This window comes from Sebastes fasciatus, chromosome 6 (assembly GCF_043250625.1).
Source record: "Sebastes fasciatus isolate fSebFas1 chromosome 6, fSebFas1.pri, whole genome shotgun sequence".
Classification (NCBI taxonomy): Eukaryota; Metazoa; Chordata; class Actinopteri; order Perciformes; family Sebastidae; genus Sebastes; species Sebastes fasciatus.
The window spans coordinates 27,437,141-27,461,138 of record NC_133800.1 but is presented as its reverse complement, the minus strand read 5'-3'; the positions used below and the strand labels follow the sequence as shown (position 1 = coordinate 27,461,138).

Here is a 23,998-nt window from a genome sequence, read left to right as displayed (position 1 = left end):
TCTATGAGTCCAACTAGAAAAAAAACAAAAAAAACTCCACAGACATCCAGAGCCAGTTATCATCTCTCAAAGTCATGCTCATCCTCAGCACTCTCTCAGCCTAAACAAATAAGACAGCTGATTCTTCTCAGGGTGGCCTGAGTTTAGACACTGGTGTAGAGAGAGACCGGAGCGTCAGGAGAGGATCCACAGCTGCTGTCGAATGAAAAACACATAATGGAGTGGAGGGGGGGACTATTAGTCAGGGAGGAAGCGAGAAAATAAGACATATTCTTGAAATCATAATATATCTTTTTAACAACTTTTAAAAGGCCACCAAACAGCCACAATACTCTCTTTAAATAACCTAGAAAGTAACCCGTGTGAACACTTATTTCAGGTAAATTAAAGGAAACTACAAAAGTGGAGTTGCAGCTTTAAAAATCACTCAGCTTGAAAACATGCAGCGACCAGCAGAGGGCAGACTTGTAATAAAAGAGGAACAAGACCGTCTGTGAGTAACTATAACTTGTTGCCTTAATGCATTTTGTGGTCCATTAGCAAGCTGGTAAAGTAAATCATTAGTCCCATCATTAGTGTATTTGTTCATTGAGTCTTAATGCATCTGTATTTAATGTGAGAGAAACAGAGTGTTAGTTGTAGAGACATGTGGTGTGGATCAGGATTCATAAAACAGAGTGACGTCCAATGTGATCTGTAAATTATTGTCACGCTGGAGGCGCCGAAGAACTTCTTCTGCTTTGAATTGTTTTCCGCCTCGCTTTTTTTTTTGGTTTTTTTGAGTCCGAACACATGTTGACCATCACGCTTTCTTCCAGAGGCGGCTGCATTCTTGACCTAAAAAGTCCTCACAGTTGGTTTTCATAATCACACTGCCACACAGCTGACAGCAAGATGAGACCTTGTTTTCTAGGCTTTTTTTAGGACATCTATCACTGTGAAGTCTTTGCAAGAGGCCAGCTTGGTAGAATTATTCAAAACAGGCCTTTTCCAAAGTGTTATTATTCAATTTCATACATCATTCTTTTGTAATATCTTGATAAAAAGTCCACTTTTAAGTCCAGTATAAGACAATGCTTGTACAGTATCATCATCACTTGGCACTATGAGCTCCTTTCATCAATTGTTCAGTGGCACAACGATTCAAATCATCTTCTATTGTAGGAATGAAAAGATAGCGTGTGTGTGTTTCTATTCTTCCAGTGTCCTTTCAAGACACAGTGTGCTTATTTGAACAGACATAATGAACAGTGTGACACAGTGAAAGAAAAGGCACCAGGCAGAAGATGTTCCTCAGGAACTGGTCAGCATGGAAGTTTGACAATAGACTCTTTATGCTCAACAGAGACTGATTGAGAAATAATTGTCTTCCTCTGCTAGTAAATAACAGCAACAGTTTGTTTGAAAGAGAAATGGAGGATGCGCCTGCATATTTTAAAGGGTAGATAATGAAACTGATGTTTATCAATAAATGCACGATGACTCACAAAGTCGCTCGCTATTATAACTTTCCCACCCTGCCACTAATTTGACTTTGTGCAAATAGAAATTATGTCAAATTACATTTAACATTTAGAGGTTTGTAAATTATCTATGATTAGCTTGTCAGGCCGGTTTTGACGACAATTACTTTGAACATCAAAGGAAACAGTTAATTGGAGATCCATCTGACTAAAGACTGGAGCACAATTATACTGGATGTGCAAGTGGATTGCCTTTAATTCATGTGCAATACAACAGCTCATGACTAAATAACGTATCGGAAGAGCAATGAAGACGGTTAAACCAGTTTAGGAAGAAATTTAGATAGATAGATAGATAGATAGATAGATAGATAGATAGATAGATAGATAGATAGATAAAAACATAAATGACTAAAATCTTATAGAAACTGAAATAAAACTTAAAAAAGTACTAAGACTATAAATCTTAATCTGCCTAGTAACTGTACCATGAATCAATGTACATACCTAGTGTATACTCACGCACACACACATATATCTACGTATATTATATGTGTGTTTATACAGTATATGTATATATGTGTATACATGTATATACTGTATGTATATATGTGAGTATATATGTATATATATATGTATGTGTGTATATATGTGTAAATATGGTGGGTATATATGGATACATGCTTATATATGGTGTATATATGTGTGTGTGTATACTGTATGTATATATGTTTATATGTGTATATATACATGTATATATACATAAATATATGTGTGTGTGTGTGTGTGTATATATATATATATATATATATATATTTAGGTGCATGGTGTGTATAGGTATGTAGGACTATATTATTAAACATTATTGAATGAACAGACAAAATAGAGACAAATAAGTTATAAAATGACGATTATAAGTATAATATTTAAGAGAAAGAAGATGCTTAAGTGATTCAGGTTGACAACATAATCTATATATGTAAATTAAAGTATTACGCAGGGACACTGTAAGGAATATTAACGTTGATTTCCCCATTGGAAAACTTTTGTTAAAGTTCCTAATTTCTCTATACAAATATGTTGTTTTTTATTATTATTATTATTATTTATTTATTTTTCTCTTTTTTTTTTATTAACCAAACTCAAGCAAACCATATAGTGACCTGTAGGTGAGCAAGCAAACATGAATCATGAATTGGAAAAATTAGCCCGGTTCAATCATGAAGCGTCCTGAAGAGGGTAGTGTTTATTTTAAGGTGGCACGGCAGACAAAAAAAACTCGGGCATATAAACGCTACTGGTTCTGCTCAGAGCTGCAACAAGCGGCTGTAAATGTAAAAACACTGAATTAACTCAAAACTTTAACATGTAGCTTGAATATTTTATCAAACAATAAGTCCTCTCTCCTCCTCTTCCTCTCTCTGCTGCAGCTGAGCAGTGATGTTGGCGGTGCCTCCTTAACTGAGTGCTGGCACTTGAGAGAGCTGGGAGTGCAGCAGAGGAGAGGAGAGGAGAGGAGAGGAGAGAGGGTCAGAGAGACTGGTGGGTGGGGATAAAACCCTTTTGGGAGAGAGAGAGATAGAGAGAGAGAGAGAGAGAGAGAGAAAAAAAAACTAAAATCACGTGTTTGGAGATCAAAGGAGATCCGCTTTGTAGCGAGGAGGAGGGTGAGAAAGAAAGAGAGAGAGAGAGACAGAGAGAGAGAGAGAGGGAGCGTTTGCAGGCAATGTAATTGACAAGGCTTCGCAGTGGTTGAAATAAACACGCTTCAGCTCAGCTCCAGCTCTTTTTATTGCAACAATTCTGCCTCTCTTTTTTTTTTTTTGGACGCATCGACTTCAATTTTACCTTCAACACCCCGATTAATTAAAAATCCGTGTGAAATTATGTCCCGATCGGCGCAGATCCAGCCGGCAAGATGATGATTTTACTCGCACGGAGAGGCTCAGATCGCGTCCTACCTTTCGACTCGGTGGTCCTGCTGGTGATCTTCGCGGTTGCCGCGTCTCTCGTCGGTTCCGTTCTCGCCAAGGATACCGCCTTTGTGGAAGTGGTTCTGTTCGAGTCCAGTCCCAATGGAGATTATACTACTTACACGACCGGTTTGCAGGGACGCTTCTCCAAAGCTGGAGCCACTATCAGCGCGGAGGGGGAGATCGTTCAAGTAAGTGTTGTACTGTGGAGGTTGTGGTGGTGGTGGAGGAAGGAGCGGAATGTTGAGCAGCAGCACGCCTAGAAACAGCACCGGTACGCGGCGTGGAATTCCACCAAGCTGCCCCTCTTCTTCTGCAAACTTTTCCCACATAGAGGCTGGAGGGGGGTTAGTATGTGTGTGTGTGTGTGTGTGTGCAGGATGGGCTGTGCAAAGCGGTCACAAGATGGCTCCTATCTTGTGGAATTCATTCACAGGGAAAACATGCTCTTGCAGGTTATTTTGTTGATGTCTGGAGCTCACTATGTGCTGCTCCTTTTCCCATTAGAAAGTAGCCTAACAAAATACTCCAAACCGCTTCCTACAACAAAGTTAGTGAACTCATACCGAGCAGGCTTTACGCGTTGCACGGCAGCAGCGAAGGCTACTGAGACTGCTATTTGTGCTCAGTTTTTGACTGTTTATCCTCTTCAATGGCGACTTTTTTGTGCTTTTCAATCCAAAAAAGTTGGTTTTAATTGTGGAATATGTTTGTTTTTGGTCTAAACTAACCCAAACACCCTGCCTCTTGTTACTATGTAGCCTTTTCAAGTTGCATGTTTTGTATTTTGTATCATATTTTGTATTGAGTTAGTATTCATCATATAAGATGAGCCTCCATGTTTCCATCTTTTTTTTTTTTATTCCTGACCCCCCCCAACATGACAAGTGCACTTGGCCCAGAGCTGGTTATGCTTGGATCAACCACCCCAGCTTTGATGGAGTAGAAGTCACTCAAATATGGAGCTTTTGTTCTCTCCCAGAGCCAAAGTGTTTATTTGAAGTTTTCTAATTCTTGCTTAATCTACTTGCTTTGTAAAGGCAGCAAAAGAGTTTGGGGGTCTTAAGTCATGTGCCAGAGCTTTTAAAGTTTCATGTTTTATGTCCTGACCTCTAACATATCCTGTGTTATTATTGGTGATGGAAGGAGAGCAGCAGCTCTTTGTGAATGATTGGACGCCACTTTGAATGTGAAGCAGTTATTTGTATGGCTTCTATGCACCCTTTGGTGTTTTATCTTTATATATTTGGAGTTATCTATAAAATACAAAGTGCTTTTAATACACATCAAGTTGGATGAAATGTGTGATTGATAGTTGAGCCAACAAGTTCAGTCCCTTGTGAGCAGTTTGCGTTGGTTCAGGGGGGGTCACTGAACACCCTACAAATACATCTATATCTTTTATAATAACGCAGAACTAGTAATGTATTATAGTGCTGAATAATATCGACCTTGTTGTGTCTTCTTATTGACAGAATAAGAAACCAACAAGGTAAGAAGATATATTTGTGGTCTTTTTATTTACTTATAGCCTAAACATCGGACACTACACACTGTTACATCATGTAAACAAACCACGTACCTATCAGCTGTGCGGTCAAGATCAGACTAGAGACGTAACCACTTAAAAGATGAGTGAGTAGTACTTGCTATCTTCTGATGTTTGTGTTTTTTAAACAGAAAACAGGTTTTATACTGTGATATTTACCAAGGCTGGGATAATACAGCTATCTCCCGATACTATCACGATACTTAAGGTGCCGATTCGATATGTATTGTGATTTTTAATCGGCTCCCGTCAGCCCCAGTGTCTTTATTCATCCATGGTCGGCTCCATCGGGGCCGTTTGAATTCTAACTTGACCACACGTTAACGTTTCCTGTTCATGACAGAGTTAGCATGCATCTTTAGCTGTGATGTCTAGCTCTGCTTCTCCTGACAATGTTTGAAACCCAAAGTGTTTCCATACTTTATTGTATGTGTAGTGTTTACCATGTTGGGTTTGAAATGTGACGGTGAAGATCATATCCATGCGGACCCTCCGCCTTTTTCTGCTTTATCGTTTCGGCTCGTTGCGGTTTGTTTTGGTTTGACAGATACGGAACGGATATGACATCACTTTACTCAGACTACAACATAAAAGCGGTAACTTCTTTCTACCTCACAAATGAAGCAAATATATCGATTCTGGCATCGATTCGTAATAAAAAAAATCGCGATACATAGGTGAATCAATTCTTTTTTTCCCCCAACCCTAATATTTACTGAAAATGACATACTATACAGCCAACAGTAGAATAAGTAAACTTTCAGACGATCTCCTGGTGATGCCACCTTATTTAGGTTTTTGTAGTAAAATGAGGAGGTATCGTATAGATAAATCCTCATTTCATCTTCACCAATCAGCTGTTCCTCTTCCGTTGTGGCGCTTTCAAAGCGAGCGACAGGAATAACTAGAAACGGGCCGTCTGACAAAAGTTCAGCTCAAAACGGCACGCTGCGCAGCGCTTCGTCGCTCACGGCCAGTTAGGACATGCCAATAGTAAACAACGCAATCCAACTGATTTTGTCACTGACGCTTGCTCGTGTCGCATTCTGTTTGGAGGGTGTAGGCTAATATGAAGGCTACACACATCCCAATACATTAGACCTCTCTGAAGTGTACTGTACACATTACATTCCCTCTAGTTCTTTTTTTGTGAACCCCCAACCTTAAAGTTCAAACTACGCCTAAGCTTGTGACCGATTGGACGCTGCTTCAGTATGAAGAGTTTTTCTGATGTGAGGTTAAATATTTGAGGTTTCAGCAGAGATGATGGTTTTCGTTTGTCGTATATAAAAGCCGGTAGCTGCTGAAGTGTGACCTCAGACTGCAGAAACTATTGAGCTCCATGAGATCATTGGTCTGTGGTGGGAGGCTAGGTTACAGTGCAGCCTATAGAGAGAGAGAGAGAGAGAGAGAGAGAGAGGGAGAGAGAGAGAATGGGGCGGTGGGGGGGTGGGGGGGTGTTTAAATGCTGCAAATACACATTTGAGTTTAATCAAGTTCACCATGTTGTGTCACTGGTGGGCTGCGTCACAAGAAACCTCAACTGTGGCGTAGAATTCCTGCAGCACGCCTCCACGAGTCAGAAGACGGCGACATCATTCGCACGTTTGCCTTCCTGTTAACACATCTAGTAGCATCCCTCCATCTATTGCTGCAACAATGTCTGTATCGACTTCACAGCAGCATCTTTTCAGAGGCATTTTTGTTCTCCTCAAACTGCAGACTCTTCACTTTGAAACAAAGATGATATGTGGGCATCAAAGGAGGGGATACGCAGCACAAAAATGGCCCCTGTTTATACACAGTGATGGCCATTTGGCGCCACTCGGTAACCACACAGAAATGTCGGACCTCAGCTTTACATCGAAAACCACATCTATTTAGGCTTTTGCTTTCTTTGCTAACATAGCCTCTGACCACTTAGAGGCAGCTTATATTTTGTCAGGCTATAATGAGGGGCAGTTTTGTCCAGCACGGCGCTCTGTCTTGAATTTCTTACAACATATATTCTACAAAAGATTTATGAAAGTTGAAACTGACAATGGATGACAACCATACAACTTGAGGAGTATAATTTTAAACCGGTATCAAATTCCCCACTTGCAAATTCTATACTTGTGAAATAACATTGCAGTAACGTGTTGGGAAATTGCTGCGGTGTTGTAACGGATATAGTTTTACACTGGAATCGGGTTGAACACAAATATTTAGGTTCCTGTGCTTCCAGTTGTCCGCCGTGACCTCCGCAAGCGTTGCACTTGTCGACTTTTTTTTGCTTACAAGGTCTGAGCCTTCTTGTGTTCAGTGAATAGGGCGCTTGATTTGGTCTGCCTGAGGTTTACGGGGCCTTCTGGTCCACTCTTCTGCTGTTTGAACAGAGCCCTGAGGGGTTTGCGTTACCTTGTGTGCACAGTAGTGGCCAGACCTCAGCAGGTATGGGTTCAAATGCAGGGGAAAGCGGAGGCTTGGCAACGTTCCTGAGCAAAGACCCAACCACGATCACCGCTTAACTCGCCTTTGCAAATTCCCCAAAGCTAACACCCGCTCAGCTCTGCCTGAAGAGTGCGAAAAGTGGCTGCCAGGGGGCCAAAAATAATAAATTAAGTTAATTTGCCTCTCGCTCCGCTCTAAGGGGGGGGAAGCATGACGATGCAGATCTGGCCACAGTGCCAAACCCCAGGCTTCCCAAGTCAGTTCCCCTGATTGCTCCAGTTCAACTCGGTAATAGCAAAGAAAATCAATGTCTCCTTAAATCACTCCGTCTGACTGTGTGTGTGTAGCAACAGGCCTTTCCCTGAGACGACCTTAAGAGCGCATTTACATCATTGGCTCTTAACTCTGATTCCTGGCGAGCGGAGTACTGCAGGTCCTCCATCCTGCCAGGTAGTTAATTGTATTCACCTCTTGTCCCAGATTTAAATACTTCCTGATTAGACTGCTAGAAGGAAAATGAGAAATCAGTATTGTGTGCTTTGGGCCCAGAGAAATGGGTTAAGTGAAGAAACACTGATTTAGAGGACTTGGGCTTAACTTCATATTTTACATGGCTAGGGCTGCAGCTAATGTTTATTTTCATTGCTGATTAATTTTGTGATTATTTTCTTGATTTATCGATTAGTTGTTTGGTCTTTAAAATGTCAGAAAATGGTAAACTGTCGATCAGTGTTTCCCAAAGCCCAAGATGATGGCCTCAAATGTCTTGTTTTGTCCAAAGATATTCAGTTTACTGTCATAGAGGAGTAAAGAAACCAGAAAATGGAGACATTTAAGAAGCTGGCATTAGAGAATTCTGACCTTTTTTTCTTAAATGACTGAAACTGATTACTCGATTATCAAAATAGTTGCCAATTAATTTAATATTTTACAACTAATCAATTAATCGTCACGGCTCTATACATATCGTAGTCTTGCGATACCTTTCCACACACTAGCAGCAGTTTTGACTGAAAGGCCCAGACACACCAAGCCGGCATTCATTTCTCTTCTTGTGCACTGATTTGTTTAAGCTGAACAGCCAATCAGAGGGATTTCAACATGCTGAATTGGCCAAAAAGCCTTCGACACGGGCAGACTAGAGCTGACGGTGCGGGACACACCGCAAAAACTAGGCCGACAGACACTCACCGACGGCCCAAAACTGTCCGGCGGCCGACAGTCGGCTTGGTGTGTCAGGGCCTTAAGCCTGTTAAGTAGAGCAATTGATGGCACGACCAAATCGTCCTTGAATTGAGTTCCAGGTGTGAAGATGGACACTGGCAGGTGTTGACAAAACCAGATGACACTGAAAGCGCTCTGCTTCTAGATGAAATCTAATTTCTGGAATTGTCTCCACATTGCCATCATTGTTGACAGCACACACGTGGCTCTCCTGATTAATACACGTTTGATGTGACGAAGGGAAACGCCATCTGCTGCTCATCACTTCTCTATTGTCTCCCCGATGCCAAATCGTCTTTTCCTGCATTGAGACGAGCTGCGATGCGCTGCATGAGTGCACATCTGCCTCTGATTTCCAGCGGGCCCGCGCTGTCAGCATACGAGTGAGGAGCGGAGGCAGGGACGTGGCAGGGGCACCGAGAGGACCAGATGGAGCTCATAGTGTCGCCGGGCCAGAACCAGAGGGAATAATGTGGCTTTTGCCTACTTCCTCTCCGAAGGGACACAGGACATCCCCTGAATCCAGCGTCAGGAAGAAGAGACTTTATTTTCCCAACACCCATGAGCTGTTTCACCTTTGAACTTCATCTCCATGCACATGCAGTGCCAGTAACTATAGCTGGGAGACTTCATGATGTGGTTCTTTGAAAGTGGCTGTTTTTTCTCTCCGACTGGATGTGCAGGGGGAAAGTGGCGGTTTTGAGCTAAGACAACGATGAGCTTAAATACTGGAGCTCCTACCTTGGAGCTGGCAAGAGTTGTGTCGCGCTGCATTTAGACTATAATGAGAGCTTTAGTGGTTTAAGGCATCCAGCGCGCTTTTCTCACCACAGGCTGGAAACCCCAAGAGGCCATAATGGGCCGGGCCCAGACGGGAGGTGCCAGGGACCGGGCCACTCCCAGCGCCAAAGCAACAGTAGCAGTACACAAACGCTGGTTTAAAAGGTTAAAAGTGCTGCTCCCTACTTTTTTCCATTTATTGGCTTGGCGGTCGCAGCTGTATTTTAAGTGCTATCGTCTCTTAACCGCCACCCTGTTTCACTTTCATGTCTCGGCCAAAGTAATTTGAGGCTGCGTTTCTCCCCTTTTCGGAATAGAACAGACTAAACTGTTTTTCTCTTTCTCTTGCTTAACACCCCCCCGCCCCCCTCTCCAACACACACACACACTCTCACCCCCCACCACCAGTCTGCTCTTTTTGGTGCATCCAAAATTTGTCATGCATCCTATAATGCATTTGCATGACGTCTCTTAACCAGCGCGTGCTGATGAATTGACAAAACTTCACTTGTATTTGGGTGTCCTGGTGGCGTAGGGTATTTGAGCTCTGACCATGAACCACAACGTCCTGCTCCCCAGATCTTTCTCGCATATCGTTCCCCACCTCTCTCTGACCTCATTTACTGTAATCTCGCTGTCGGCTCGCTATTAAAGGCACATTTCATATTCCCACGGACTACGATAACATATTCAGATTGCCTAATTTGTCCGAACAACAATTTAAAAACCCAAATACTATTATTAATTATTAGTGTGCTATGAATCAACAAAGCGGTCTAAAGCAAGCTAGATCAATGAATCAAACTTGCACGCTAAGATACTAAGATATGGCACTTATAATATATACAATATTTTTTTGGACAATATTTAACCATATAGATTAAAGTGTGCTCTTTTTGACTGAGTGTTTTCTTACTTTTAGTGTAGTCTAAGTTTAAACTGCCATTTAAATGTCAGGGAAATTAGTCGTTAGGAGCATCCCCACTTAGTACGTGTCCAGACTTCTTTTAATTGGCCCACACCATCTCTCAAACCAGCAGCCCCTGTTTTCCTCTCCTGGCTCTGTTTACCCCCTCACTCTTTCTCTCTGAGCTCCTCATTCCCGCTCACTGCACAGCTCCACCTGGAACAAGTGCATGTTGGTACTGGTGGCCCCAGTAGCTATGTTAGTTTCCACTGGGCTGAGTGGCTGAGCCCATCTTTGATGTTCCACTCAGAGAGAGATTAGCAGTCAGCGTCAGTTTCTCTCCACTATCCAAGCCTCTCCCAGGGGATCCCTATTCCCCAACGTCGCTCTCCTCCCTGATCTGCTATTGATTATGTGTCCGAGCTCATTTGTATGAGCGTCTTGTGTTTGTCCTCTGCTTTACTCTACAATGGTGAGGAAATGTTAATTCAGCTTCGCCCCAAGGCTGTGATTTTTCTACAATGAGTGCTGGGAAATGCACCATAAAAGAATGTCACACTTTGACAAGTTGGAAAAAATGATTTTTCACACAGCCCATCTTCACACAGGTTATTTTTGAAACACATTTGTAACGAGTCAAAGATGAAGAAGTGCCCGGAGTGTTTTTTTTTTTTTTTTGCTTTCTAACTAGCCCCTGGTGTGTCTGCCTGCGTTTGATGAAACAGAGCTGAAAGGCCCGGTCCATCCCCTCAGCCCATATTTTTATCCACTGACACAGAGGGTCTGCAAAACAAAGGCTACGGGGTCGAGGGTTATGAGATGACAATGCTCACAGCGGCTCATCCAGGCAGAGGCGCGCTTTGTTGTCGGCCAGGAATGTGCTGACTAACCGTGGAAGGCCACAACGCCAGCCTCCCCTTTTGTTGTACTTTTTTTGCCAATAGACTGGGAAGGTAGCTGCACTGGGAGTCCATTTCACTCCGAGCACTATCTGCCTCCTCCTACCTCTTGATATACTCAGATCCTTCAGCCCTCTTACTACTCACATTTGTTTTCATGAAAAGAGAGGTCTTATCACAGATCTGTCCCGCTCACTCAAGTTCAAGAAGACAGGGTTCAAAGTTCTTTCTCTTGTGTACATCATTACATAAGTATCAGCCTCATATGCAGACACAATGTTGCTTTTAATAAGGGCTGTCAGTCGAATATTGAATCGCAAATTAATCACACATCTTTTATCTGTTCAATATGTACCTTAAAGGGAGATTTGTCAAGTATTTAAGACTCTTACCAACATGGGAGTGGGCAAATATGCTTGCTTTATGCAAATGTATGTATATATTTATTATTGGAATACAATTAACAACACAAAACAATGACAAATATTGTCCAGAAACCCTCACAGGTACTGCATTTAGCATAAAAATATGCTCAAATCACAACAAACAACAACAGCTGTCAGTGTGTCAGTGTGCTGACTTGACTATGACTTGCCCCAAACTGCATGTGATTATCATAAAGTGGGCATGTCTGTAAAGGGGAGACTCGTGGGTACCCATAGAACCCACTTACACTCATATATCTTAAGGTCAGAGGTCAAGGGACCCCTTTAATAATGGCCATGACAGTTTTTTCCTCGTCAAATTTGAGCGTACGTTTGGAGCGTTATTTAGCTTCCTTCGCGAAAAGCTAGTGTGACATGTGTTGGTACCAATGGATTCTTTAGGTTTTCTAGTTTCATATGATGCCAGTATCTTCACTCTAACTATAAAACTGAGTCCACTAAAACCTCCGAAAGATAGTCGGCCCGTCAGATTTTCAAGAGGTCAAGTAAAAATCGCATATTGTGTTAATGCGTTAAAGAAATTGGTGCCGTTAAAATGAATTTGCGTTAATGCGTTATTATCGCGTTACCTTTGACAGCCCTAACACTAATACGTTTTAGCCCTAGCTGCAAGCTCTCTGGTTTTGTGCACATGATCACCCTCGGCCTAATGCATCATGTGTCTGTGTTACTGATGGGCCATCTTCCAGATAACCGACCATTTTTCATTTCCCCTCCTTTTGTTTCCTTTAATGGATTCCAACACGACCGTGGCAAAGGTCATTTACAGGGGTGCCAGATGGGGACAAATCAGTTTCAGGTGGAAGCTCCGACCCCATCATGTTCATCTCTGCCATAACCCTCGCCTCTTACAACGGTTTCTAGAGGCCACTTATGTGTGTGTAGGTAGTTGTTCCAGTAATGAGGAAGATCCAGGCTGTAACACAATGGGGCCAGAGGTATGATGGATTGGGCTTGCTTGGTCAGATGAGAACAAGCTGGGTTATCTCCACATTTTTCTTTTTCTGGTAGAGAGCTGCATGTCCTCTCCGCTCCACAGTGAAGATATATCACTGCATCTTCCCACCTCCTCCTCCTCCTCCTCCTTCCTGTTGCTAAAGATGCGCCCTACATTTCTAAAATGAAAAATTGGCTTTCTTTTTATGTCGTTCCTGTATCATGGGTATACTGTATGAAAATATGTGGGGCATACTGGCTTTTCTATTTTGCTCTTTGCTGCCTCTTTTTTTTTGTTGCAAAAGAATGCTCTCTGAAAGTTGAGTATTTATTTTTGAAGGATTGTGCATTGCAGCTGAGATAAGTCACTGTTGTTTTCTGATTCAACTCCAGAAAGGGTCAGGTGTGACTCTTCCTTTCATGAATCCACAAATATAGTACCTTCACTAACACACCATGCCAATAAAAGCTCCGCAGTGCAACCTCGGGCTTTGATAAAGCCGCCACTATTCGCCCTGTCCTTCCCCTCGACCCCCGTCGGCAGCTCAGGCCATGCATGCGTCCCTCTCCAGCCCCGGCTGGACCCTGATCAGGGAGGGGCCTGCGGGGTTGGGTGAATAGCTGCCGGGAGTCGTGCTGCGGGTGTAAACCACATGAATGTGCCGCCTGAGCAGATAGGATCAGGCGAGGCGGGGAGGCCTGGGAGGCCGCGACGCTCGGTGCAGCTCCACGCGCTGACATCAAAGGCAGTGCCGAAGGGGGTGGTGGAGGAGGGGAGGAGGGAAGAAGAGAGGGAGCGAGGGCTGGGCCAAACTCTTCAAAGGCCTCTCTGAGTAATGCCGGCCCTGATATGCGGCGCTGCAAAACTGAATGATGATGTAATTGCAGGCCTTCGAGCTAAATCCGCTCCCATACAAATAAAGGTGGAGGTGTTCCCTTGCACAAGCGCGGTGAGAAAAATAATGCGTGTTATGTCGGAGCCAGAGAACGCCTCGCAGGCGGAGGTGTTGGGTCACCTCCCCACGCTGAGCTACCGCGAGGATCCTGCTGAAAGGAGTTTTATTTACGTTTTTAGATGGAGGACTTGGAGCGGGAAAGAGTTTTTTTTATCTGATTTCAGCAGATAGGTTAATCCACTGGGCGTTTCTAAAGTACACAACAGGTGGAACGGAGTTGACGCTGGTCTTTGTAAACTTTACACAGTGCCTGTGTGGCAGAGAGTGTGTACATGTGCTTCCCTTGTAATGCGTGTTAAACCAAGCATGAACACAGATTCTTTCAAAATGCCCCCATGATCATCAGGCTGATAACTCATTGACAGCTCCCATGACAGTTGGGAGGCACACACACGGCAGGGAAGTATCTCCCTCGTCGAGAGCGCTCGGCAATAATTCACCGTTGTTGATTCGCTTTGCCAAAGGTTATTTGCATGCCTCTGATTGAAGTCCTCTTCTCCTTGCCCCTTGTTTTGTGACGTGACGTTCCCTTTGATGTTAAAATAGCAGTAAACAGCTGCACTTTTTTTTTTTTATTTATTTGGAGTTCACGCGGAGGTCGGCCTTTTTTAACTCGTGCATCCCGGGTCGGACTCGGAAGTCAAGATTGCAGCACAAAGCCTTTATTGCGCGGTTGTAAAAGAGGAGACCTCCTTGTTTCCAGCATGTGGAGCGTAGCAATTCATGACGATCACAGGACCATCCAGCTAATCGCTGTATATACGTGGATGGACGGAGACAAAACACAATTCATACCAAAGCTTCCACGCAGGGCTGCAAATAACAATTCTTTATCGGTTCATCTTTTCAATTAGTCTGTAAAGCGCCAGAAAGTAATGAAAAACAAAATTCTTCAAATAGCTTATTGTGTCTTAGCAACAGCACCAAAGATATTCAATTTACTGTAAAGTAGCTTACATGTTTCATTATCACTTTGTACTTGATGAATGACTTCACACTATAAGTAGTTATAATTAACTCTGACCACCAACTAATCGATTCATAATTTAATGGTTTAAGTCCATGACTGTGCGAGAAACACTCAACAGATCGCTGCTGGTAATTTATTTTAATTGCTTTAATTCATAATTAGTAGGTAATTGATTGAAACCAGTTCGTAAAGCCAGTTTAATTTGCTGCTCTGATTTTTATTCCAACCCGACGTGCTACAACTACGCCAGCTGTTAAAAACACTGGAACCTGCCCCTGATGCAGAGCATCATGAACAAGATGAATCGTGGCCGGCAGTTTGATATATAATTGCATCCACACTGATATAGTTCATCAGTGAAAGAAACCAGCAGGTCCACTGTGAGCTAACCATCACGTTGTCTCTATTTCAGTGTCAGTCTGCAGGTGCACTGCGCCTCTAAAGGGCTGCTGTTAGGTGAAAACTGCAATTGAACTTCATGCTGTGGGGGAAGAAAGACGGTCCAAACCTTCCAGCCACAGATTTTCTACAAAACGCAGCAGGATATTTAGTTTCTTAAAGTAGAACTGATTTAGAGTATCTAAACTGGATTTGCTTCAGAGCTTTTAATATAGACTTTCTTTACTCTAAGTAGTGAATTAAGGGTTAAAAGACGTTTTACGGATGTCTGTAGAGAGATGCACACCGAGGCATTTTAATTTATTCAGTATATCATTTACATCAGATCTCTTAGATGAGTGAGTTGGAAAGGTGCAACGTGTCTAGACAACATCTTGAAACGCCGCGGTCAGTCCGGTTAATGGATATGACATTTTCCGTCATGCAAATCGTATCTGCGCTCCTGTAGAAATACAGGAGGGCTGATACCCCACCTTCCAAACCCCCCCATGGCTCAATGTGAACCTGAGTGTATATGAAAAGGTCAGGACAATTACTCCTGGCCAGCTGTGCCCATTTTTGTCCCCTTGCAATCCATCTGTTCACCCCTCATTACTCCTGCATGTTGCTGTCAGGGAAAAAATGTCAAAGTATTTCTTTTCTTTTTTTAACCAGCATACATTTTTTTTTTCAAACATAGATTAAAGTTCATGAAAATAGGAAGGAACAATCAAATTGTTTTGTGTAGTGAGATGGAGCCCATCATTATTAGTGTCACTGTGCTTTCTCAATCCCACCCCTTCTCCTCTATTTACCCAGATGCGTCCGTCTGTCATGTGTCACTATAAAAGCCGCACTTTTCATTTTTAGCGACGACAAAAGGCACCGAGGAGATCTTGGCTATTCTTTGCTTGGCAGGGTATGGGCAGTTTGTCCAAACACACTTGGCTCGCTATAATGATAACTTGTCCTCAGACATGTCAAGGAATCTAGTTTCTCAGAATGCTGTTTTTGAGAGAAAGGAGAGATCGAGTGGGAGAAGATGGGAATGACAGAAAAAGACTGGCCAATGCAGCCCTTTGCTATTCTGTCTGCATCCCACAAGCATGTGACAAAGTCAAATTGTCACCCCCGGGGTGACATGCATCCCGCAGGCATTTCGAAGTAAACACATCCCAGAGATGCGGCTCTGAGATTTGGACAGTGGCCTCGCCAGTGAGTTGGAAGCATCGTTCTGTCATATAACAGATGCAGGAGGAAATTTGTATATTGTAGATTTATTCATGCAGTAGATACAGCTCAGATATATTCCTGATCTAAGTATTGTTAAAGGAATAGTTCAACATTTTGGGAAATATTTACTTTATTTGCTTTTCTCATATCTGTCTGATAAATCTGAAGCTACAGCCATGAGACGGTTAGATAGCTTAGCATAAAGACTGGAAATAGGGGAAAACAGCTAGTCTGGATCTTGACTATAGGTGTTAGCAGAAGCATCCATTAGGGCTGCACGATTACGTTATTATGTTATGTTTTCTATGAGCGGAGCACACATTTTAAAGAGGACCTATTATGCTTTTGTGCTATTTTCCTTTAGTGTGCTATATAGTTTTTTGTGCACGTAAAATGTTCTGCAAAGTTACAAAGTCCACGCCAAAGTGAGTTACCCCACAGAAACATGATTCTTGATTTCTTCCATAACATGGTGATGTCACCAAGTAACACATTTGCATAATACCTGCCTATAGCAGCTAGTTTGGCACGCCTTCAAACAAAGCTAGTTAGAGCAGAGCTGGAGCGGAGTCCGAAAAGTTTGTTTTGCTTGACCAATCACAACAGAGTGGACCAGCTGACCAATCAGAGCAGACGGGAGCTCAAACAGAGCGTTTCAGACAGAGGGTGAAAAGAGGTGCTGCAGCACAGCCGGTATGAGAAAAATAAAGCGTTTTTTTAACATTAAAACATGTAAACATGTTCTAGTAGAAACCCAAAATACAAGTATGCACCTGAAAATGAGCATAATGGGTCCTCTTTAAATGTCAATATTGAATTCGTTCATGTTCATTTAATTGCTGGAAGCCAAAACCGTGATTGTGCAGCCCTAGCATCCAATCATGACTGAGCAGATAATGACTGTCACACACAAACTTCATCTAATGACCTTGCAGGACAGGATTTTATGGTACCACCCACACATGATGTACTGTAGGTACAAGTTTCAGTAGAATGCTTTGTAGTGAAACACATGGAGCTCACATGCTGCACACACCACACTTTTCTGTTAAAGTGCAGTAGTCTGATAATCCTGACGGCAGCTTCAGTACATCAATTCAAATCGGATCTGACAAAACATGATGATCTTATCAAATCTCAGAGGAGAGGTGTAAAATTTAAAAAAGCCTGAATCCACTGTTACTAATCAGAACCCATCTATGCTGTACTTCCTGGCAGATGAGTCAGTCCATTTGCTCTAATGGCTTCCAGTAAAAATCTGCAATAGATCTGCTCAGAAAGGCTTTTAAGGGAACTTTACAGTAACGGCTTCACACTCAGCTGAGCTTTTCTATAGCACTGCTACCAAATGATAAGAGGTTATGGTGCCAATTTTTTCAGTAGCTAAGCTCGCCTTCTCTGACCATTTTTTATATTTCCCTCATTTGATTTTACACCAGACCGTCCTTGTGCCTAACTTTAAGCCATTTCCTATTGGCAACCACATGTAGCATATTTGGGTGAGCTTTTCTGCAGCATTGCCTCAAGCTAAGCTCATGGACAGAGGATTTGGTAAGCTACTGATGCATACATTCGTCATAATTATTGTTTTGCAAAAGCCGGAGTTAGAAGCGCCCCGGCAACGGGGGAAAGCTTCAGAATTCAAATTAGAGTGTGGGATTGAGCTTTAGAGCTGTGGCTGTTTTCTGTTTTGGGTTATTGCATCCTAGAAAACTCCGTCGTTTTGCACTCGCTGGTCGGCCTTGGTTGCTTGTGTATTAAAAGCTCGAGTTGGCATGGTGCATTTGTTCTCTCACGAGTTGAGGTGGCATGGGAGGAGGGTGAGGAAAACCCCCCTGAGAATACACTGCGTTCTCTTCACAGGCTCGAAAACAAGAAAACAAGCACAGCCTCTCAATACGGCTTCAAGCAATTCCACTTATAATTGCATCATAATGAATGCAAGTACGTTTCTTTGTCTCATCATTCCTTCCCCTCCTTTCATAAGTTCTTTCTGTCTTGTTTTCTGCTCTGTCTTCTCTCTCTCTGTTAAGCATGGGAGGGGAAGGGGGAGGTGGGGTATAAATGTGAGACCACACATGCTGTGTCAATGTTTGCTAGAATAATTAGAGACAATGTGGGCCAATAACGGGAGGAGTGCAGTAACCTGAACTCACTTTGTTCTGCCCCGGCAGCAACACAAAAGCCATTCACAGATGCACAGATCCGCGGGCTCGGAGCAGGAGCAACTGCACTTTTAGCCGGCTGCAGGAAAACGCAGCGGTTTCTATGGAACCTGAACAGGCCGCGCTCTCGCTCCACCGTTTTGTGTCCGCTCAAAGTGATGCTGATGTCACTCTAAAGGCCTTTTAAGCACCGCCTGTACATCCCCGCCACAACCCGCTACTCCCTACCCCCTTGTCACCCTCCCCAGTCGACCAACACATGGCCCTGGCTTAGAGGGCCCTCTTTAACTAGAGGATATCCGGCCACTCGGTATGCAAAGAGCCTGTGGATTCCTGACACGAGTGCTAGAGCTGGACTCAGAGGTGACTTTCAGCGTGGCCAGACAACTGTTGGATTAGCGGGACACTTTACGTTGACTCCGAGCCAATAGCAGGGAGCCTGGCCAGGAGCAGGGCGTACTTGGTCAAATGCAGGCTAATAGATTCTTTTGAGCTATATATATTAGTTTACATTTTAAACATGCCAAAGCTGCTTGTATCCAGCACGGCTTACAGTAAGCACAGCGGAGTAGAAAGCCGAGAGCGGTTCTCCCTAAAATAATATGTGAAAAGTAGGGCTGTCATTCGATTATTATTTGATCACGATTAATCTCATGATTGTCCACAGTTAATCCCAATTAACATGCATGTGATTATCATAAAGTGGGCATGTCTGTAAAGGGGAGACTCGTGGGTACCAATAAAACCCGTTTTCATTCACATATCTTGAGGTCAGAGGTCAAGGGACCCCTTTTGAAATTGACCATCCAAGTTTTTCCTCACTAAAAGTTAGTGTAAGTTTGGAGCATTATTTAGCATCCTTCACGACAAGATTCCTTAGGTTTTCTAGTTTCATATGATGCCAGTATCTGAGCCCGCTACAACTTAGAAACCGCAAGTTGCGTTAAAGAAATTAGTGGCGTTAAAACAAATTTGCATTAACGCGTTATTATCTTGTTAACTTTGACAGCCCTAGTGAAAAATAAAAGGAAGGAAGATAAATAAGACCTAAAAGAGAATTTTCTATACAAGACAGACAAATTATCCTTTGCATGAGATGGACAGAAATGTGATTTATATGCCTAAAAAATTCCCAAACAATGCACGCTAAGTGCCTCCTAAGCCACCGGCGGGAGTTTCCCTGGCTGTAGCAGAGTGACCCGCTGCCGTACTGGGTGTGGACCAACTGGTTTGTCCCCTCCGGTGTCCATCTTTGAAAGGGGACACCGCTATGGGATGCATACATCCCCTGGAGGTCGGCGGTGTCATTGTGGCACCTGTCCCCTCCACTCTCAGCCCGCGTCAACAGCTCCGATTTATTTACATTCACTCTTGTTTTCCAAGAGAACTGAGCTGGAAACAGCAGAGGATTGTTTATCTGTAGGAGTATTTCTAAACCCAGCAACAGCCAGAACATCTTCAAGCTCTCGCACTAGAAATACTGCAGCAGTGCCTGCTAAACACAACAACAATGTTTTGTTCAGTAATATTCTTGCTTGGACTCACCGTACTATGTATTTATGCGACGTCTCATGTCGTATTTATGGGTACTTGTCTGCAGTAACTTGATTGCGGTAACGTTTTTGTTTATTTTTTCGACAAACCGCATGCATCCCAAATCTCACAAGGCGCTGGTCGGGTTCAGAAATATACCGTATAGAATAACCTTCAGCTCTTTGACCATTCATATTTATTGTTGTTCAGTTTTGTTTGACAGAACCTCCTCTTCACTCCCTTTTTTTAGCCTGGGGAAACAGATTGTTCTCTTCTACCCAGTGTTCTCCTTTAATCACTTTCAGATCCTCTCTCCTCCTCCTCCTCCTCCTCCTCCTCTCTCCTTCTTGTTCCTTTCCACTGGGCTGATGTTCTGTTCTGTTCTCCTAGCGGCAATGTGTTCCTCATCACAGCTTGTGTTTCCTCTTATCTACAGTTCTTTTATCAGTGGCCGCCACACATGCCCGAGAGAAGGGGGTGGTGGTGGAGGAGGGAGGGGGGGAGCGGTGGGGCAGCTGATGCTATCAGCAGGTGGAGATTTCACCACCGAGTTCAGGGGCCCAGCGTGGCCAGAGGAGGGCCACACCGGAAGGGTCTGACATGGGAACGTGTGCAATGTGAACACTGAACAATGTGAGCCCCACTGCCATTTGAACACCTGCCTTTATTAGTTGCTGTTCTTAAGCCGGGACACAAGTGGTTTTCTTGTCAAACAGCGCCGGCAGACATGTTTCTCTTTCTTTTTTGATTTGATGTTGATGAAGTTTAAGCTTGCTATCTTGAGCCATGGTCAGCAGCTAAATGTTATGCTGAATGTTGTGTCGCAATGTTTGGGTACTATGCAGGTCCTGCTTGAGTAAGTCCAGGTTTAAATTTGAAATCTTGAGTTTGACGATGTGTTAATGGCTGTTTGAAACACTTTGTTGTGTATATGTATATATCAGTACTCTGTTTGGTTTTGAAGGTTTCTCAAAGAATTTTTTTTTTCCAAAAGGAAAGATATTGTTGAAAAATGAAAAGTGCATTTTTTCACATTGAACGCACCCCAGTTGTTCATCCGGTAGAACAGCCTGTACCTGACACCAGGTAGCTTTTCATGAATTTACCCAAAAGTATTAAAAATGACGTCACTAATTAGCAACCATGTGTGTTAGAGAGGATGTGCAGCGCATGTGAGGTTCTTGCACCACGAAACGGTCAAATCCTCGACGTGGAGGGGACGAAGAGCAGGGATGGCGGGGAGGGAACGGCGGTTAAACCAAAGCACGGGCTCACAAAAGCCTAAAATGATATCGCTGGTTGATATCTGGATGCTTGGGATGCCTTGGATGGCTGCTGTACACTTTTGGCTTTGTCTTTGCGGGGATGAATAGAGGCCTCTGTGGTGGTGATGACAGGCTCCTCCGGGCTGGGCCCTGGCTGGCTGGCAGACTAGGTGCTGGAGGTCGGGAGACTTCAGCTCTCTCATAGGGGCAGGAGCCCGACGGGGGATGCTGGTCGTCCCGGTTCTCCCTACAAAAGACACTCTGTTCTCTGCCTATGACCGGCCCTTGTTATTGTGACATGCCAGGTACACTTATACACACAGGTTTAGGTGGGGGCCAAGCGGCCCGCAGCGCCAACTATATCTCCTACCTGTGTTTGGATGTTTTGACATGGTTATAGGGTTAGCAGGATAATGGGTTTGCGGATGCTGAATTTTCTGTGGCCGAGAGGTGTATTCATGCGTTTCAGGTGGCAAGAAATTCTTTGTAACATATGTAAACATGTCACAGGAGTCAGGTGTTTAGCCACACTTTGCCGCTAAAAGTTAAACTTTTCCCAACTTTTATTTTGGCTGCACTTCAAGCCAAGAATCAAGCGGCCGCCGCAGCTTTTCAATAGACATTGCATGGCAGCTCGCCGCAGGCTGCACTTTTGGTGTAAAGCAACATTATCTAGGCAATTTATTATGCTGTTTGTTGGTTTTACATGAGCCAAAATGTTTTGAGGACATACCCACCATATTAAAGAGGACCTATTATGCTTATTTTCAGGTGCATACTTGTATTTGGGGTTTCTGCTAAGACTTGTTTGCATACTTTGATGTTCAAAAAACGCTTTACTTTTCTCATACAGGCTGTTCTGCAGCACCTCTTTTCACCCTCTGTCTGAAACGCTCTGTTTGAGCTCCTGCCCCGTTCCCTCCCGAAAAGCCCAGTCTGCTCTGATTGGTCAGCTGGCCCACTGTTATGATTGGTCAACCGAACCAAACTCTTTGGACTCCACTTCAGCTCCGCTCTAACTATTTTTGTTTGAGGGCGTGCCAAAGTAGCTGCTAGGAAAAATGTGTTACTTGGTGACATCACCGTGTTACGGAAGAAAAGCCTTCAAGCGAGGCATTTCAGGCAGTTCGGGAGCAGTGTTTCTGTGGGGGAGACTAACTCCCTTTGGTGTGGACTTTGTAACTTGGCAAACCTTTTACATGCACAAAAACTATGTAACACACTAAAGGAAAGGGAAAAGGCACAAAAGTATAATAGGTCCCCTTTAAAGAAAAAAGGCAAATATTGAACTTTGTTATTTTTGGAGATATTTAACATACCATGAAGTATTGTCATCGGCATTCACGAATCATTACTGGCCACATCCTGAGAGCAATAAGTGAACAAGTGTTCAGTGATCAGTGCCTTTTTATAGACGCACATTAGATGGGTTTAGTAGGAGTGTGTTTAACTTTACAACCTTCTGAGATTTTGTTTTCCATTTATCAAAGATTGTTAAGCTTTTATTCAGCACAGATGTTCAAAAATTGTCAAGTAAAGAGATTATAAACAGCGACAATGAGGCTTTGATTCCTGACTGTAGGCCACTGTTAGCTTGTTAGTGTGCAGATGATGCCTGCAAGTCTTGTGCACACCTAGTGAAATACAGGAGGGCGCGTTTCAGAAGAGGTTTCATCATTCCTCGTTCTGCTCTAATACAGCACGGCGCAGCCGGCCAAGACAAACGTGAGGCGAACACACTGCTCACTGGGCTGTGTGACTCACCCTCTAACATGCTAGCAGCACGCCCTGGGGACTCTAATGGCTGAAGCTAGCCGTGGCCTTTTCATGTTGTTTTTGAATTATTAACGAAACAAGGGGAAGCTGTAAACGGTCCGAGGAGAAGATGGGGCGTCCGCACGCGATGCATGAAGAGCGGCTCCCAGACCCTTCACATGCCCTCCAAGTTCATCCCAATCGCCCCTCTTGAAGATTCACAGAGCCTCTTTGATCCGTGTGCTGTCCTCCCAGCTGGGGGGCCGGGGGATGCGAGCAGCCCTTTCGGTCTCCCATCTCAAGTCACACATTCTTTCCTTAAGGACCCAGAGGTCCCGACCCTCAGTCGCAATGGAATTTCATATGCAAAAATAGGCCAGACTTGCCAAGCTATTTGAATATGCATCCGTCCTCTTTTTTCAGCTTTCATCATCCTCAGAATTAGGTATTCATCTTCAAGGTGTCATGGTGAGGCGTATGTTAATTTTGGCTCAAGGAGCGACAGGCAGACCTTCCCTGACCCTTCGTTTTCCTCCGTCCTTTTTAATATTTCCATCACGCTGATTATGACTTTCTAAAGGGTCTGTATTGCCTGTCAAAGAGACAAAGTCTGGCCTAACAAATGCTTCGCTGTTCAATACGAACATGGAGGTGGAGGCTCAAAGTAACGGCCCCTGCAGACTGGGCTTTAAAAATAAATCACATAATCACACTGCAGTATAAATCAGCTCCAAGCCACGCTTTTTTTTTTTAGAATGTCAGACTCCCAAAGAGAAAGCGAATTCTGCTACATTGCTCATATTTATCATCATACAATTTGCCAAATCTGCAAATTCCTGTGCACCCGGAAAAAGCTCTAGTTGGCAGTTTCGTGACATCCTGTCTAAATTATGGTAACTCTGCATCGTTTTCCAGCTTTTTCTTCTCTTTTTTTCGTCTCCAGAGGCAGTATTTGCCATGTCTGTCCCTTTTCAGAAAAGGACTTGCGACCTGCAATCCTCTTAGATGTGGCGCCAAATGCCCCAGAGGTTACAGCCAGCTAAGTGGTTCCTTGTTTCTAATAAAAAACAAATCAAATAACATGGATCCCTAGAGGTTTATAACACCAGAGTCATGAACTCTTGGGCAGATAA

The 23,998-nt window shown here is 43.5% G+C and overlaps 1 protein-coding gene across 2 annotated transcripts in view; it reads left to right on the top strand.

The window, feature by feature from the left end:
* The first annotated feature begins 3,150 nt into the window (after window positions 1-3,150).
* znrf3 (zinc and ring finger 3) overlaps window positions 3,151-23,998 on the top strand; it is an 82,096-nt gene continuing 61,248 nt past the window's right edge. The window contains exon 1 of one of the 2 annotated variants that reach the window (XM_074638948.1): window positions 3,151-3,627. In XM_074638948.1, coding sequence (XP_074495049.1) covers window positions 3,382-3,627 — 246 coding nt within the window. In that variant the 5' untranslated portion in view covers window positions 3,151-3,381. The remainder of the gene's footprint in view (window positions 3,628-23,998) is intronic. The other variant, XM_074638947.1, reaches the window with a different exon arrangement.